Genomic DNA, 18991 nt, shown 5'->3' with positions numbered 1-18991 from the left:
AAAATTTGTCTAAAACCATATTTTTTTTTTAATGTATAAAAATGCAATCGTGACCTCGCCTGCGTTATCGGTATACAATAGCGGTATACAAGTAAAGGATTGTAGGTGAGGATGAAGCAGGTTTCTTATTTCCAGGGGAAACTGCATAAAGGTCGGCCAGATAGGGTATATTGCTGGTAATGGAGATATAGACCTAATTATTGATAATGCCTATCCCCTCACCACATTAAATTTGTAAATTAGCGATTGTTTTTGAATCCTAAAAGCACATAAAAATATTAAATTTAACTTGGAGAAGAAGCAGCACTTACTTACATCGATCTTACAGGTTACTTCGAGAAGGGGTTCTCGAAGAACCTGTAAGATCCTATGTAAAAAGTTTTTTATTATGCAAATTTGAATGGTAAACAAGCTGACGGCCCACTTGATGGAAAATGGTAACCGTCATCTATAGACACGAGCAGTACCATGGACATAACAGAGTATACTGTTTCGCCCATGTGTTGCTATTCCTGAGGACTCAGATGTTATTCCTCTGTACCCTGTAAATTCACTACCATATCCCACCCTTTAAATCGAAACACAGCCGTGCAAACACAACTGCTTCACGGTAGAAACACGAATGGAACAGAGGTGCACAAGCAAACGACTTTTATACAAAGTCTCCCTTTGGTAACTAACAACAACAACAACTTTGTCGAGGTAACGTCTTTTAATTCTACGTACCACCATAAATAAAATTTGTTTTATTAGATTTAAATTGTTAACTCGCATATTATACAATTACATCGCCAATTCTAAAAATAATTAATAATATCCTTGTTTCAAAAGTCGCTTAACAAAATACAGCGAACTGCCGTACCTTTGTGCATTACCCAATTACACAAGTTTTGGGTTGAAACTCCGCGGTACGTAATAAAAGTTGCCTTTCTGCGAATCCATGTGAAATTTCAAAGTGTTATATGATCTACGAGTAACATCATGTTTTATACCCGACTGCTGAAGAAAGGTAATGTTTTTAAGCGAAAACGAATTTGTTCTTAATTTGATTATATTTTTACCTGACTATTTATTATATTTTTTTTTTGTGTTTGTTAGTTCAGAACTCCATTTTTATGAGCCGATTTTGAAAGTGCTTTTTTCACTTGAAAGGATATATATTTTCAGACTGGTTTAATAGAAATTTTATCTAAATCGGGCCAATAGTGTTGTTTTTGAATTAAAATAACTTACATTAAAATATAATGTATGCTTACGTTAGTTTCGTATATATGTAATAACTACCATTTTAACCTATGTGTAATTAGACCGAGAAATCTCGACTAGTTTCGTGACCAATTCGGGACCCTTAACCATAAGCGGGTATGACGCGAGCACGAGCCTGACTAACTTATTTTACCACGATTAAAACTGGTATTTTTTTTATGATGCAACAACATCTATTACTGTATTTTACGCAACCTCTTCGTCAATTCTGAACATTTAAAATTTAACTTTTCAATCCATATATTCATTGTGATTGATTTATCGTTGAATTCGTCACGATGGGCCAACTGACCTGCTTCATCCTCATTTTAAATCCTTCACTAGTGCTCCGTTAGTGTATACCAATACCTCAGGCGAGGCATCCATTCTATTATCAATTATTAAAAAAAAAATACAGACAGCGGGGGGAAAAGGATCGTTAGTAATGGAGACTAGCGGCCCCATTGCTAGCAATATACCCTAACAGGTCGATCTTCATGTATTTCTCCTTGGAAAACATCGTGATTGATTTATCGTTGAATTCGTCACGATGGGCTAGCTGACCTGCTTCATCCTTACCTTACATCCCTCAATGGTGCTTTGCCAGCGTATACCAGTAACGTAAGTAGAGTTACCATCCCATTATCACACCATAACAAAGTACAAACAGTATTTAAGTAGGACGGTACACAAAGAGCCGATGCGCCTTCACTCAAACTCTTTATTCCGCTAATTTTACTTTTACATTATAATTTCGAATACAATGTTGGCATTACCCATTACGATGATGAATCGTAAAAAACACAAAGGAGCTAGCTTTTAAGATCCCTTAGTATCTATAAAATTGATGCATAGTAATAACTGTTATCATGCTAATTTCGTTCTTATTGCCTTATTTCATTACTGGAGTCCATTTAGCAAGGATTCGCAAATTGAATGATGTTCTTAAAATGTTTTTTGCGTTGTTGTTGTTGTATAACCGACTTCAAAAAAGTAGGCTTTCGTTACGACTATACTTTCATATACCAATCGGATGGTAAAATAAAAAGGGTGACGTTAGAGTGTCTGTGTTGTATATATGTCCGGAACGTTACAGTTTAATGGATTCAACTTAATTTTTTTTTTATATTTAATGATAATATTAATTCTATATGAAAACTAGCTTCTACTCGCGACTTCGCATGCATGACCGTTTGACGAATTAAAAGTAGGCTATGACCTTTTCTGTCTCTTTTAATAGTAATATAATGCGTTCTATAATAAATTTAATAAAAAATGGTTGAGTCATTAAAGCGCTAAGAGGTGGCAAACAAATAAAGACTCACTTTCACATTTACAGGTAAAGCTTATTGAAGATGTTAGTTTAAAATTATATAGGTAAAGGTAGTTTGTACGAAAGGTTAAATCTTTTTTGTCGTTTATGACCTATCTATCTAATAAAGAAATGATTGAATGATTTTCCTCGAAAAGAACCTAATGATTTCAGTAACACCCTGTATAAAGTATCTACTCTATCTAAATGTTATAGATCTATGGCAAACTTACTTGTCATGAAAATGTTTGTTACTAGTTGCGTATGAATCGAAAATGTAATTCAACATAGGCGAGTCTCCTTTCCCATGTTTCATTTGTCGCCGAGGTTTGCTTGTTATTCTTGTATTGCGGAAGACAGTCGGAGGAGGCATGGTGAGCGATGTCGGCGGGGTCGCAAGTTCAGTGCCGTGGACTTCTGAAAAAGATAGATGGATTGTTACTTTAAGATGTTGATGGATGGTTGAATTCGATAGTTCGATAGTTCTCGTATAATATTTGGAATCGAGTATTCAATTTCGTTATTGGTAGGTACAAAACCTGAACTAAACTGAGAGTCAACGATACCAAAAACTATTTAATATCAAAGGGATTAGTAGTTACTGAGATGTAGTGCTGCGGTAGGAGACAGATGAATGTACAAAAGTAAATTGCTTGGGTACCTCTGTCCCATTCGTGTTTCAAATGTAAAGCAGTTGTGTTTGCATGGCTGTGTTTCGGTTTGAAGGGTGGGATATGGCGTGAATTTACTGGGTACGGAGGAATAACATCAGAGTCCTCAGGAACGGCAACACATAGGGGGTATCATGTGCGAAACAGTATACTGTGTTATGTCCATGGTACTGCTTATGTCTATAGGCAACGGATACCACTTTCCATCAGGTGGGCCGTCAGTTTGTTTGCTATTTTAAGTTGTATAAAAAAATAAACAATGACTCTTTTACAGTCTCCCTGCATGTGTATTTCTAGTCTACCCGTGTTTATTCTATTTTGCTTTGAAGAGAGGGAATTAGTGGTCAATTTATAACGTTGGTGTATTAGCCGTTAACTGTCCACTGCTGAACATAGCTTTCGTCATACGGGGGGTTTTGCCAATAGTTGCTAGGTTTAGCAGATGGGTTGGCAACCGCTGTTGCTTGCTCTTACGATACCCACGGAAAGGGAAAGGTTAGCCTATTCTATGCCAGAACTTACGCCACTTGGAATTTACGCGGTACAGAGGCATACTACCATAGGATTCAGGAGCACACGAGGAGTATCACCGCCATCACAGTGCTTTTTCTGATATCCATGGTGCAAGCCGTATCTATAAGCGAAGGTTACCATTTTACATTAAATGGGCCATCAGCTTATTCGCCTTTTTTTAATTTCGTATTATTATAAAAAAACTCATTTACCTGTTACGTTTTGGGGGCGATGGCCCTTGTGAGCATCGCCATCAGCAGTACGAAGCGGATCATGCCGCCGCATCCTACCCGCTGAGCAGGCTCTGCCGACAATGAAATAATCATAATAAATAGCCGTGAACATTTTTCACAGAGTCGTCTAGCCCTAAATTAAGCAGACCTTGAAGCGTGGGTACTAGATCACAGATGGTCATGCTGAAATAAATATTATACATTGTAAATATCTTAGATTAGGAAGTTAAGTACATTGTTTTATATTTTATCTCTCTATGATAAATATATAAAAAAGAAAATACCACTTTTTTCCTGTGGATATCATAAAAGGTAATTAAAAGAACTCAATGGTCGAGAGATGGGTAGCAGCGTCCCTCCTAAAACATACCAAAATCTAACTATGGTTGCCAACCCGCCCGCCAAGCGTAGCAACTACTAGCAAAACTGAATAGAGCAAGGCCTATGATCAGCAGTAAACAAAAATGTCTGATATCATCATAAAAAGAAAAAAATTACACCACCTGACTGGTTGTTAGTATTGGGGCTGCTAGTCTTCGTTACTAATGATAATGGTAATTTCTCTCTTCTCCCACGCTTTGTTTTAAAGGATTAAAAGTACAATGGTAACACTACGCTATCGATGTATGCTAGTAAAGTACTAGTGAGGGATAGCAGATGAGTATTAATTCAGGTCATCGCAAAGGATCACGTGGAAATCATTCTGAGTCATCATATTGCTAGCAATGTGGTTGTTAGGCCTTGTTACTGACAACCTTCTGTTCCACCACAGTCTTGTGTTAAGATAAACTATACAGCGAATATCTGAGGGAATAAACTAGAACAGCTTCTCTAGATAAAGGGCAAACGAATGTATCGATAAATAATATATAGCGCATCCATGAGAAAAAACTATAGTAGCCGACAAAGTCCGAATGATAAGCAAACAGAAGTGGCAATAGACTGGTTACATAGCTCGAAGAACAGACAACCGACGGGGAAGCAAGGTTCTTGAGTGGCGATCCCCTACGGGCAAACGTAATGTAGGATGATCCTCTACTAAATGGAGTGACGACCTCAAATGAATTGCAGGGAGTCAGTGGCTGCAAGTGGCTCCGTTCTTATGGCAGTCTATGGGAGAGGCCTATGTTCAGCAGTAAACGGATAATGACTGAAATGATGATGATGATGAGAAAAAACAAATAGTAGACTTTGTTTTCTCATTCTATCATAAAGTTATTTATTGATAACTTTATTTGCCATTTATCTAGGGGGATATTTATTTATTTATTTTAGTTTGGTTGGCCACCTGGTAGAAAGTGATAACCATCGCCTGAAGAACAGCAATATAGACTTAACAGAATAAAATATTATATCTGTGATAGGCTTCATTTGTTACCATTCCTGAAGACTACAAGAATATGCCTCTGCACCTTATAATTTCACCGTTATATCCCAAATCGAGCCCACAAAAAAATTCAATTAACTCGACCGAGAATCGAACCAGGGGCCTCATTTGCATAGCAATATCTTGCAAAATAATGATTTAGCTTTGTGTAACCCCATGAGACTATAATATAGGTATGCGCGGCTTACCGTGGCAAATATTTATTATGTTATATAAAATAAACATGGAGCCACACAAGCCCCTGGGTTTTGGTTACCCCTAAAATGAGATTATGTAAATAAATACGAAATTAAAACGGGTTGTGCTTGTTTTATTAGCCTAAAGGAACATAATGAAAACAATGGTTGCATTAAAACTTTCAAATTTATAAATAGCGATTTTGTTTTTTTTTTTCTAAATTATAGATTAATTATTTAAATGTACGCATATTAATAGTTTCGCTATACCGGTCCCGGCATTGAACAGGCCACCGTTTACTTTCCCGTGGGTATCGTAAGAGGCGACTAAGGAAATTTAACAGTTGAGAGATGAACAGCAGTGTCCCTTTTAAAACATCACCAAAGCTTAGGTTCCCAACCCGTCTCCCAAGCGTAGCGACTAGTAAAGTAGCGATTAGTAAAACCCCTCTTATGGGTGAATCTTATGTTCAAGTTATATTCTTTATACATTTGTTATCTCAGAACTCCATTATTTATATTTGAATTTGAAAATATGCACTTTTATATTGTTGAATAAAAAATTTCATCAAAATTGATTTAGTTGATTGACTAATGAAAATAACTATTTCAAAGTTGTGATGATTCTTAATTCAAATTTGAAAAGATTTAAGTCTTGTTGAAGCAAAATCTATTTATAAATTAATAATATTGTGTTGTTAATAATTTAGCAACAAAATATCAAATATCATAAAATATAATACAAGTAGTAATAGTGTTTATTTGTCAAACATATATTCGTCATAATAAAGACTGGCTACAAAATTATGTTTAAGTGGTTTATATTTCGTTCATTGGCTTTGGCATCCCTCTCGGCGTGGCTAAGCGTGGCGGGACAGGGAAGGGTTAACTTGGCAGGCTCAATGGCTGGTCCCGACATCTGGCGACGTAGCGTTAAAATTATTCAGGCATATTTTTGAACTGGTAAATTAGTGATCGTCGATTAAATTACGAGTACTTAAATACTAATATTACTTTTAGATTTTTGCATCGTTGCATGTTTTATATTTTTTTAAGATACAGGAATTAACGCGATCATTTGTCACGAGTAGATTACTAGTAGTGTACTACTAGTGCTTTGCTCACATACTGTGTTTCCGACGCCGTGTAGTCCCGGCATAGGATAAATCTCTTCCTTTCCATTGGGTGTCGTAAGAATCGACTAACGAACGGCGAGGAATGGGCAGCAGCGTCATTCTTAAAATATCTACTAAGTCTAACTGCGGTTGCCAATTCGACTGTCAAGCATGACAACTGCTGGAACTCCCCCCTCACCCCTTGGGGAGGCTTATCTTCAGCAGTGGACATATGATGACGATGAAGATGTGTTTCCGACAAACACATTAAGTTCATAGAATTGCATGGTTTCGTTGTACATGTGTATAGACATCGTTGAAAACATACCATAATTTTTAAAAACAACTTTATTGTTTTATCTTCAAACCATGAAGCAGGATTTAAGTGTACAATATTAATATGGTTTATCATTTCTTACCATTAATTCTTTATTAAAACAATGCCATTCCAGGTTTTATCTAACGCGATAACATAAATTTATAATAGAATATACATTTATGAATCAAAATTATACACATCATTTACATAATATGGTTATGATAAAATTAATAATTTGGTAAAAAACTAAATAAATTAAAATTAACTTTATATCCAGAGCTTTAAAAGTCGCATGTGGAAAAGATTAAAAGAACAAATATTCCACTTTGCTATGTTTGTACGTATCTTTGATAGTGACACCTGCACATTATTATTCCTTGCAAGTTGAATTTAAGTTGGAAAAAGTTAAATATTCTTTCCTTTGACTATAATAGTTTTTGTTTAATGCAAAAGTAATATCTATTTGTAAAGAGACAAGGTTGAAAACCATTCTAGTTATACTATTGCTGTTACATTTGCATTTTGAATTTTATTATTATAATGTAAATATAAATTTTAAAGAAAAGTTGATTATGAACGTGTATTGGTATAAGCTAAAGAAGTGTATGAGACTAGTGGTGAGAGAGAAAAACTTTTAGGCAATAAAAAATAGTTTAAAATTAACATGAAACAAAATTTTATCTGGACAGAAAAGAAAATCAACAGTATAAAAAATTTAATGTTATTTAATACATACAATATACTCTAAATATAAAAGATAAATATGAAAAAAATCAATTCGTGGATCTATAAAGAGAAAAGATGACCAAAAAGGTCAAAAAGGTACATTATAAGTAAAATGCATGACGTTAATTTTTCAGGGTAAATAATTATCGAAATGAGTATATGTACATATATTCAGAAGGTATTTACAATAGAAGATATAGAGAAAGTATAGTATAGTTAGAACAAATACAGAAAAATGATCTAAGGATATTATAGAGTGGTGTCCGAGACAATATAAGAGAAAAAAAGGGAGAAAGTCTCGTAGATGGGAAGACGATATCAAAAAAATAGCGGACACACCTGGAAAAGACAAACGCAGAATCGCATTCAGTGGCGAACTCTAGGGGCCTACGCTGGACAGCAAGACAATCTTTATGTACCGGTGTCAAACAAATAATTAAATTATTATTATTATATTGTAATATTGTTAATAAAGGCTATTATTATTATTATTATATGTACATATATTCAGAAGGTATTTACAATAAAAGATATAGAGAAAGTAAATTAGAAAAATAGAAATTATGTAACAAGGAGCGTCAAAACAAGCAATCGAGATAGAGAGCATGACATCGAAAATGTATACGAAAAGAAACATAGTTGTCGAGTCTGTGTGGCCAGTTCGAATGAAAGAGGTGAAATAATTATATATACCACTACGATTTAATTTACCCACTTAAAAGAATCAAAATTATGTTTTTTTTTTTTTACAACTGAATGGCAAACAAGCTAACGGAACCACCTTATGGAAAGTGGTAACCGTCGCCTATAGATATGAGCAGTACCATGGACATAACAGAGTATACTGTTTCGTCCATGATATTTTTCATTACAAGAATTCTTGATATATATATATATATATATATATATATATATATATATATATATATATATATATATATACAAATTACAAATGTAATCAAGACAAAACTTTAAATGACGAACATAACGTTATTGCAGTAATAATCAACATATCTTCATTAAAACTTTACATCAATTGGAGACTTGATAACAAATATTAATATTCATAATTGAATTTCCCTCGGGACCCTCTTGCGAGATATTCAGCAAGTTGAAAACTATATAGTACTTAAAGGCGAGATGGAATAGAGACCTTTGATTTTACTAGAAATTTATATATATTTGCATAGTGTTATTATTATTATTTCAGCCGTCAACTGTTCACTGCTGGATATAAGTCTTCCCCATAAGGGGAGTTTTGCTAGTAGTTGTTACGTTTGGCAGGCGGGTTGGCAACCGCAGTTAGACTTTTAGACATGTTTTAAGAAGGACGCTGCTGTCTATCCTTCCTCTATAAGCTCCCTCAATCGTCCCTTACGTTACTACTCTTACCCCTGTCATAAGAGGCAACTTAGGGAACTTAGTGGTCGAGGAATTAGCAGCAGCGTCTTACGGCGTCTACATGCAAACCATACACCTACGTATACCCAAACTTACGTGAATGGAGAAGAGATTGTTAGTAATGGGGAGGTTAGTTCCCATCACTATCAATATACCTTATCAGGTTGACCTCCACGCGTTTCCCCCTGGAAACCATCGTGACTAATTTATTGTTGAATTCGTCACGATGAGCTAACTGACCTGCCTTTTCATCCTCACCTATCATCTTTCACTGGTGCCCGGCCAGTGTATACCGATGACGCGAGCGGGATTGGTAAATCCGCTCGCTTCCATTATCATCCATAAAAAAAAACTCACGTGAAACGTTGTATATTTAGATTAACCCTGTTCTTACTTTGATTTCTACGATACAGGGTTCATTTAGTTTGGGGTCATAGCTGTATTGTACCATAGGCTAATTTTGTTTAAGGAAATAAGGTTATTCTTATTGTCGCTTCTAGTGTTGCCAGGTGTACCTGATGGGGCGCTAAATGTGCCGATTAATCAAATAATGAAAAAGATTTTTCATAAAAAAATTTACATTTACGCTACATATATTTTTTTTTATACAACTTAGAATGGTAAACAAGCTGATGGCCCACCTAATGGAAAGTGGTAACCGTCGCCTATAGACATGAGCAGTACCATGGACATAACAGAGTATACTGTTTCGCCCATGATACCCCCCATGCGTTGCCATTCCTGAGGACTCAGATGTTATTCCTCTATACCCAGTAAATTCACGCGATATCCCACCCTTCAAACCGAAACACAGCTATGCAAACACAACTGCTTCACGATTAAAATACGAATGGAGCAGAGGTACCCAAACAATCGACTTTTGTACAAAGTCTCCTCTGGTAGACCTCTGGTTATTACTATGTATTATGTATATTTACACTTAGAGTACGATTTTATTTTATACTATATTTTAATACTTATACTTATTTACTTTACTTATACTTATATTTTAATTTCTACTAGTCCAGCAAGACTTGTTATGTTAGATTAAATACATATTTAATTTAGATAATTAATATAATTCTATACTTGTACTAGTAGTTTAAAATGCAATAAATTGAACTCAGAGTTAAAAACCCCTTGTTTATTTTTTAGTGTCTCGATCTGCAACCTTAAATCCCGATTTTTTTGACCTTATGTACCGACTTAAAACAAATCGGACCTGGCGACACTAGTCACTTCTAACCTCGTCGTAACAAATTCCAGAACAGTGAACATTTAGTATTTGAAATAATAATGATGCTGACGCTGATGACGATGATGGTGACAATGATGGTAATGATAAAACCGCTACGACAATAAATTCATAGCATTTTTTTAAACCGCTGCAGTAAACTTAATACTTACCTTGCAAAATTACTGGAGCCAGACATAATTTGATTTATCGTGGAAACTGGCTGACGCATTAGCCGATAATACGGACAAGCCCAAGGGATGTGTGCAGTAATAACAGAGTTGCGAGATAGAGGTATTTTCAGTAAGCACCTGCACTGCAATATGCATTCGAAAATCATTTCTATTTCCAATACTTATACGGATGAATTTGCACTGTATCTAGTCAATGTAGGTAATTATATCAGTCTTCTGTAATTAGGTACGTGCATTTTTATTTATACAGGATCAAATTTAAATCAATATAATATTTTTAATGGAAAATTCTGTTAATAATTATAGTTTATAAATATAGTCAATAAATAAACTTTTTTTTCATTGTGATTATTTTTTGTAATTATTTATATTTATAATAAGTTTACTATTGTAATCTTTTGGAAGAAACAATAATGAGTATCTATCTATCTATCTAAAATTGTAATTAGATAATGTCTGTAAATGGAAGATATTTAAGAAAAAATTACATGACAGGTGATAATACCATTAGATACTAAAACAATATTCTTTAAAAGTTTTGTCTGTATGTTTATTTAAACACTACTAAAACAAACTAGATGTAGATATCACAATTGTGTTCCTGAAGGACTAACTTAAAATCTGGTATATGTTTTATCTTGATACACCATCTAGAGGTGATCCTTTTCATTGATTTCCCTACTTTTGAAATCTAGTTATGAAAGTACAGGAAGCCAAAAATTTACATGCGGATAGAGATCTTTAGCACTCGGCTTTTTCTGTTACCCCATAAGCGACTTGACGTGATGATACATAGATATATTATAATGATATTAATATTTTTCGTCTCTTTCTCTCACAATAAATATGGATCATAATTAGTTTCCGTGTTTCATTCTCTATAACCAATATAGGCGTTCAACTAACCAAATTTTTATTTACTGAATAAGGTGAAGAATAAAAAAACAATATATTAAATAATAATACGATATTATACAAAAACGACCATCTTTTGTACTTCAAAGTGTAATAATAAAAATAAATAAAAATATAAAAGCCCTTTATTTCCTTATCCTTAAGATTACTGTATCAAAATATTGGTATTTATTTGTTAGTGTTAAATAGTTATTAATTAATGTTTCGCCTTCAAAGTGTAATATATTTATATATTTGTATTATTATTTAAATGGTGCAATAAATAAATAAAAAAGGTTTCTAACTAAAAATTCCACAGTCTACGGCAACTCCCTGCGCAATATATTTTCACGATCTTATTCGAAAACTTTAATAACAAAGACTTCCTGCAAAATAAAGATCGTGCAAAAATACTAGTAAGTGCAGATGTGCATAGAATTTGCATAATTCTTTGTTGGCAGCTCTAAATGCTTCTCAAAAAGAATTTTAATTTCACCAACACGTCTGTTATTTAAATTTCACTATTTCGGAACGGGAGAAAATGTATGAGCTCAGACAAAAACAAATGTTTTTGGAGAAAAATCTTTAAAATAATTTTAAAATGTATAGACGAGTAGATTTTGTGATAAGGTTTCGTGTTATAATTAAAAATTTGTGTCCCACCAAAAAACAAAAAAGATTTTAATTGTGATAAAACCAACCAATCAAAAAAAACTAAAGTACTGACTCAATTTTAATAAAATTTCTATGGAACCAATTTGTAAGTATATCCTTTCAGATAAAAAAAAAGAATTTTCCAAAACAGTTCAGAACTGACGAAGTTATGAGGTAACAGACATAAAAAATACCACCGAACTGAAAACCTCCTTTTTTGAAGTTGGTTGAACAGCTTCAAGTTACTCAGCCAGCTATCGCGAGCTATGCTCGGAGTTTCCTTACGTGACAGCATTCGAAATAAAGATATCCGCCGAAAAACCAAAGTAAACATAGCTGGAAGGATAAATAATCTAAAGTGGTAGTAGACTGGCCACATAGCTCGAAGAACCAATAACCGATGGAGAAGAAAGGTTCTTGAGTGGCAACTCCGTACAGGGTAATCACAGTAAAAGACGACCCCTCACTAAATAACGAAGTGACAACCTCAAATGCATTGCAGGTAAAATGAATATACAATAATAATATATATCCGACTGTTATACACGATATCGAAAGTAGTGATAACATTTTTCCGCCGTCAATACAAGAAGAACCAATACATAGATACCGGAACAGTATCTATATGACCCATCTCAACCTTTTTCAGGATCTCATGTATCTCTGTACCAAAACTCATCATAATCAATTCAGCGGTTTAGATGTAAAAGCATAATAAACAAACTCACTTTCTCATTTATAATATTAGTTAAGGATTGGCTATTATATATTACAATATATCATAGTTTATATGACTTTAGTGACAACTTACATTGAGATTAAACTTCGAAACAACAATTTGCATAAACTTAACATCAATACATAATATGTATATATATTGTTATATATTAAATTATACAACACGTGTAGGTGGCCATCTTAATAAATCCAATAACTTAGTCGATATTCGCATCAGCAACGCCTAAGGCTTATCTGTTTACGTGAATTAACTTGCGTTCCAAAGAGAGAAAGGGATTGTTAGTAATGCGGTCTATCTTATTGCTAGCAATATATCTTGCCAGGTCGACTTCCACGTGGTCTCCCCGGAAACCATCGTGCTGAATTCCAGGTGTATTCATCACGGTGGGCTAACTGACTTCCTTTTGCATCCTTACCTATCATCTTTCACTGGCACCCCGCCAGCGTATACTGTTACCATTCTATTATCAATCTTTAACCCAACTTAGGTTCCATAATAATTTATTGTATATATTATAAATGAAAAAGTTTTTGAGAATAGATAGATGGATGGATGAATATTCGTTACTCGTTTCCGCAAAAACTACTGAACAAATGTGAATGAAATTTGGCACACGAGTAGGTTTATTTATTTATTTAAAGAAAACATCTGTAACCACACATATGATAATTACACAATTAAATAATAACTTGTCAGCCAATAAAGTTTGCACAAATGCACAATACTTAGTTACTTGTACAACAATTTGTCTATTACCCTAATAAGATAATAATAAGGCAATAAGATCGCCTTACTGTACTTATACAATTGTACCGTTATATTTGTTAATTGTCTTGCTTATTTCCTATATTGTATAATGCAAATAAAGTGTACTCATTCATTCATTCATTCAATACATGTGAAGAAAACACACAAAAATACTATTGAAAACTATAGTAACATTGTTAATAACAAAAATCTGTTTACATCTTAATTTTGCATATAGGCTAATTTTTAGGTTGTACTAATTCACATGGGCAAAGCTGGGAGATATAACTAATACATAAATAATGTAGTCGTTGATTTACTGTTTAGTAGTGAGTTAATATACATTATAATTAAGTTAATTAGTTAATAAAACACCTTTCTAAAAAATGGCTAATTTTGTTATTGGAAACAGGGGAGACCTGCTTAAGTTCTGATTATGATCTAAATATTTTTTTGTGAAATGAAATATGCTTTACGACCCATTCTTATACCAATACTATATACATAATTTTATACATAAAAAAATCATAGAAATCGGTCGAGCCTATCTTTTCCAGTCTACCGAATACATTGGCATAAAAGTCTTGTTTGAGCATCAGTAGTGCAAGTGGGTATTTAAAATACCAGAGCGAGACTGTACAAAAGTCGTTTCTTTGGGCACTTCTGTTTCATTCGTGTTTTTACCGTGAAGCAATTGTGTTTGCATGGCTGTGTTTCGGTTTGAAGGGTGGGATATGGCAGTGAATTTACAGAGTACAGAGGAATAACACGTGAGTCCTCAGGAATGGCAACGCATAGAAGATACGATTATCATGGGCGAAACAGTATACACTGTTATGTTCGTGTTACTGCTCATGTCTATATGCGACGGTTACCACTTTTCATCAGGTGTGCCTTCAGCTTGTTTGCCATTCTAAGTTGTATAAAAAAAACGTAATATATAATATAATATGTCTAATTATTAAATGTATAAAAATTCAATTCAATTTAATAATTCATGTATGTGAACACAATGATGACAATTTTTAATCATGTTACAGTAGACATATAATGTGATTGTAATCTTATTTTGAAAGAGTCAATAGAGAGACTATTATTAATTATTATTCTTAATTAATTTCTAATTAAAATTTATATTATGTTACTATTATAATAATAGCAAATTAATAGTAATTGCTTTTTAGTAGTGTTAATTTTAAATAATTTGAATTTAACGTTAAAGTTAATTAAATACGTTTTGTTGTAACATATACATAGGAAAAATAAGCTTTGCAATTATAATTTGTCGTCACCTCAATTTTTACGTAGCTTTGTGGCAATGTATTCTGACATTATTAATAATTTTCTAGCATTAACACTTTCACCCCATCAGATATCGTGCACACCATAGAAATATACTTTTTATTGCCTCTATTAGCAAAATACTTTTTTTTATACATACATACTAATCTGTCACGCTTATCTCTCATTGGGGTAGGCAGAAAGATTGGAATGCCAATTGCTTCGATTCAAACAGATCTCTTTGGCTTCCTTTACATTCATCGATCTTTTTATACAGATTTGTCGGTTACAGATATTTTTAATTCGGGCTTTTTAGTACGTCGTCAATGTACAGCTATCTAAGGCGGCCCCTACCGACTTCTCCATTCGTTCTCCAAATGATTAAGCCAACGTAACATTCACTTTCCGATTGTTGACAATGTAGACATCGTCTTTCAGTCCATATTTCTCTCTAATCGCATTATTTTTCACTCTGTCTCTCTTTTACATACACGCACACACACACTTACACAATTATAATATTAATAAGTACGCCAAGTATAAAAAATATTATATATTACACTTCCAACACAAAGTACAGTAGATTACAAAATACAAATATACGTTGAGGAACCGTAAGCTTCTTAAATCCTATGCTAACAGTTATGAGGACACAAAGGGATATGCGTAATGCACGGGAATGTACAAACATACAAATGATACAGAAGGGTAAACAGTGGCCTTATAAAGTACCTTAAAATATTACCATAACATTCAGTCTTGAGGGATAATAAAAATTGCACATTACATATGTAATTGTTCGGTAAATCGTGATGTTTACTCGTTTTACCAGTTCATATCTTTTATTTAATTTCATCTCTTTTGCCCTGTGTTTTTATGAAACCTCCTGAACTCGATTGATGGATTGGGGAAAAAGATTTTAAACAACGATTAGAATAAGCCTCAATATTAATTGTATGTTCTTTGTAACTGTTAAATATATATTTTTTTTTATTACTAAGATTGGTAAACAAGCTGACCACCTGATGGAAAGTGGTAACCGTCGCCTATAGACATGAGCAATACCATGGACATAACAGAGTATACTGTTTCGCCCATGATACCCCCCATGCGTTGCCATTCCTGAGTGCTCAGGTGTTATTCCTCTGTACCCAGTAAATTCACGCCATATCCCACCCTTCAAATCGAAACACAGCCATGCAAACACAATTGCTTTATAGTTATAATATAAATATAATATTTCAACCATTTAATATTATTAATACTGAAGATAGTAGAATTTTCTTCTCGCATACAAATATATTATTTATTTTGACTATTCATACTGTTTTCCTTAAAATTAATAAAAAAATTAATTGGAATACATTCATAAAATGATGTGTTAATAAAAGCTACTACGTATGTCTATCTAAGACTTGAATCCGGACTAGTTTTGTAAAGTTAATTATCTAAATTGATCCCGCGTAGAATCCAATCTGAGACCTGTTTTACAAAAATCAATCTATCATGACGCCATAAAGGTATTATTTTAATATTTTGAATTCTAAGTTACGGAAAATTATAAAATATTTAGTACTCCGTTTCATATAGGTTTATCGTAAAGAAACAAACAAAAAAGACTAACTTTGGTCATTCATTGTTCATATTAATATTTAAACAATTTTAGAACAAATTGGAATGATCGTTCGATATTTATACGTATAGTTCCTTGCCATCTTTTAAAATTAACGCGTTAGAAGATTCGAATCTGAAATTTTAGGGACTAAGTTTCACGATAGACCCCATAGTAGTTTCATGGAAGGTAGATTTCTGTAGAATTCTATTTATGTGAACGATGTCTGTCTCCTTGTCACGAGCCCTAAACGAAATGAGATAGGAATTTGAAATTCTCACATAATACGTTCCTACTATTGTCGTTCAAGCAGGCCGAAGCCGGAGATATTAACAAAAGCCTAATAAGGGTTTACAGGAATGCGTAGGTGCCCCTCTTTTGTATGTACGGACATACAAACGAAGGGGGAGGGGATGTTTCTATTTAGGAAACGTACGCAAACCCTTTGCAACTAAACTAAATTATTTTTTATACACGTTGAATACATAATCAGTCGAGTGTGTTCACAATAATGTTATGTACCTGTTGACGAGATAACATATTGCGAGTATCTATGTTGATTCATCAACATTATATATATATATATATATATATATATATATATATATATATATATATATATATATATATATATATATATATATATATATATATAAATAAGCAACAGCTGTGTTTTTGAAATAAGTTCTTCTCAGCTGAAATGTTTCTGAACAGTTTTATAAAGTGACTGTTTTAAAATGCTTATTATTAAGTTTACTTGAATAAAAATTATTTATTATTATTTATTTATTATCTAGAGTTTTATTTTTACTTGTATAGTGTAATATTTATTTTCTTATTAATCGCAAATTGACTTGTAGCTATTGTCGAGTCTTTTAATACTTAATTGATACTGGTAATTTTAAATTCTTATCTTTCTTTAATATTTCTAACTATAAAACTTAATTTGAAAATAGAATTAACGCTTCTAAAATTGTTTAACAAAGAATTTTTCACATGAAAAACTGAACAGTTTAAATTAACCGTTCGATAAGTCGAAACGACTTCCTACATATGCAAAAATTAATGAAAAAAACGACCCAAAAATCGTAACGTATATAAGGAAAACAATATTTTCTTTATTTATATGATAATACGCGAATGTAACAAGGGCAATGGGACTGTGACACGAATTAATAGTCCTCGTTATACGCGTTTCATATTATTTGTTAATGTAATATTTTCGCAGCTATGAAACCCGTACATGAACCTCGTATTTTATGTAATAAAATATTATACCTGCGCCTTTAATATACAGATTATTATTTCGTTACCCCAGATGACGTGTATTTTTAGAGAATTTCCAAAGAAAAAGGCATAACGGGGTATACAAGGTGGAATAGTAAAGAAATATAGGTAGGTTATGTATGGAATCTTAACTTACTAATATTATATATTACTAATATATAATACATATAATACTATATATATGTAACTAACGTTTGTACGTAGGAGATGTTTAAGAAAAAAATATATGAAAGGTATTACTAGAAATAATAGGTACTACAAGTGAAGTTGTTAGAATTTTCGTCTGTCTCTCTCTCTCTCTCTGTATGTTGGTTTCGGCATCACGCAATTACTACTAGACCAAATTGAATGCGGTTTTCACAGCTATATTACTGATAGTGAACCTTAAAAACTGGTGTATGTTTTAGATGCCGTATCATCTAGAAGTAATTACCTAATTCCAATATACATGTATACGAACTACTTACTATCAGGTGGGCCGTATACTTGTTTACCACTCATTGAGGTGGAGAAAATAGCTATCCCTTTTCTTTGCAGAGCAAAAGAGCTTGTTGTGAAGCAAAATTTAACAAAATCAGTCAATGTAGGATATTTAGAAAAAATGCGATGTGTTTCTTATATCGATATACTCGTATGTATACGATTGAAGTCGCTTTTTACAATTGACTTCAAAAAGAATGTTCTTCATTGTGTTGTATTTTTTTATGTTTTATCTCAGACCTCCATTATTTATAAACCGATTAGGAAAATTATTTTTTAATAACATATTTGGAAAATTTTATCTGAAAGGATATACTTTCAGATTGTTCTAATGAAAATTTTATCAAATTCGGTTCAGAAGTTGAGTTTCTAAATCAAAATAGTTGATTTTTGAAACGATTAAAATCAGTATTTTTTGTAAAACAATATCTTAAATTACGTGGAAAAGAAGTTATTTATTTGCGAGGCAATATACACTTGTTCTACGATATACATAGGAAAAACTACTTTTTGGATGTTGGTTAAATGGGATGTTAATTTACAAAATTGAACAGTGGCAAGTATATATACTTACATGCCGAAACATTCGAACTTTGCACTTTGTATTTCCATATGAACATAAAGTATAAAGTTTGATGGTTCAAATAAAGCTCATAAAGCTTACTCATTCGCTATTCACATACGTTGCTAATGGGAAAAAATTACTCAGACCAAAATGGCATTTGATTATCTATATGTATACTAATCTTATAAAAAGGGGATGTTTGTTTG

General features: G+C 32.9%; 1 protein-coding gene across 2 annotated transcripts in view; it reads right to left on the bottom strand.

Annotated features, from left to right (window-relative positions):
- LOC128202065 (uncharacterized) overlaps nucleotides 1–18991 on the bottom strand; it is a 100752-nt gene that overhangs the window by 46355 nt on the left and 35406 nt on the right. The window contains exons 1-3 of one of the 2 annotated variants that reach the window (XM_052901016.1): nucleotides 3961–4016; nucleotides 3082–3101; nucleotides 2791–2953 (exon numbers count right to left, since the gene is read on the bottom strand). In XM_052901016.1, coding sequence (XP_052756976.1) covers nucleotides 2791–2953; nucleotides 3082–3101; nucleotides 3961–4016 — 239 coding nt within the window. Of the gene's footprint in view, nucleotides 1–2790; nucleotides 2975–3081; nucleotides 3102–3953; nucleotides 4046–18991 lie in introns of those variants that run through there. The other variant, XM_052901015.1, reaches the window with a different exon arrangement.

Source organism: Galleria mellonella, unplaced genomic scaffold (assembly GCF_026898425.1).
Source record: "Galleria mellonella isolate WM207_F2 unplaced genomic scaffold, CSIRO_AGI_GalMel_v1 utg1267, whole genome shotgun sequence".
NCBI classification, from domain to species: domain Eukaryota; kingdom Metazoa; phylum Arthropoda; class Insecta; order Lepidoptera; family Pyralidae; genus Galleria; species Galleria mellonella.
This window is presented reverse-complemented; position numbering and strand designations above follow the sequence as displayed.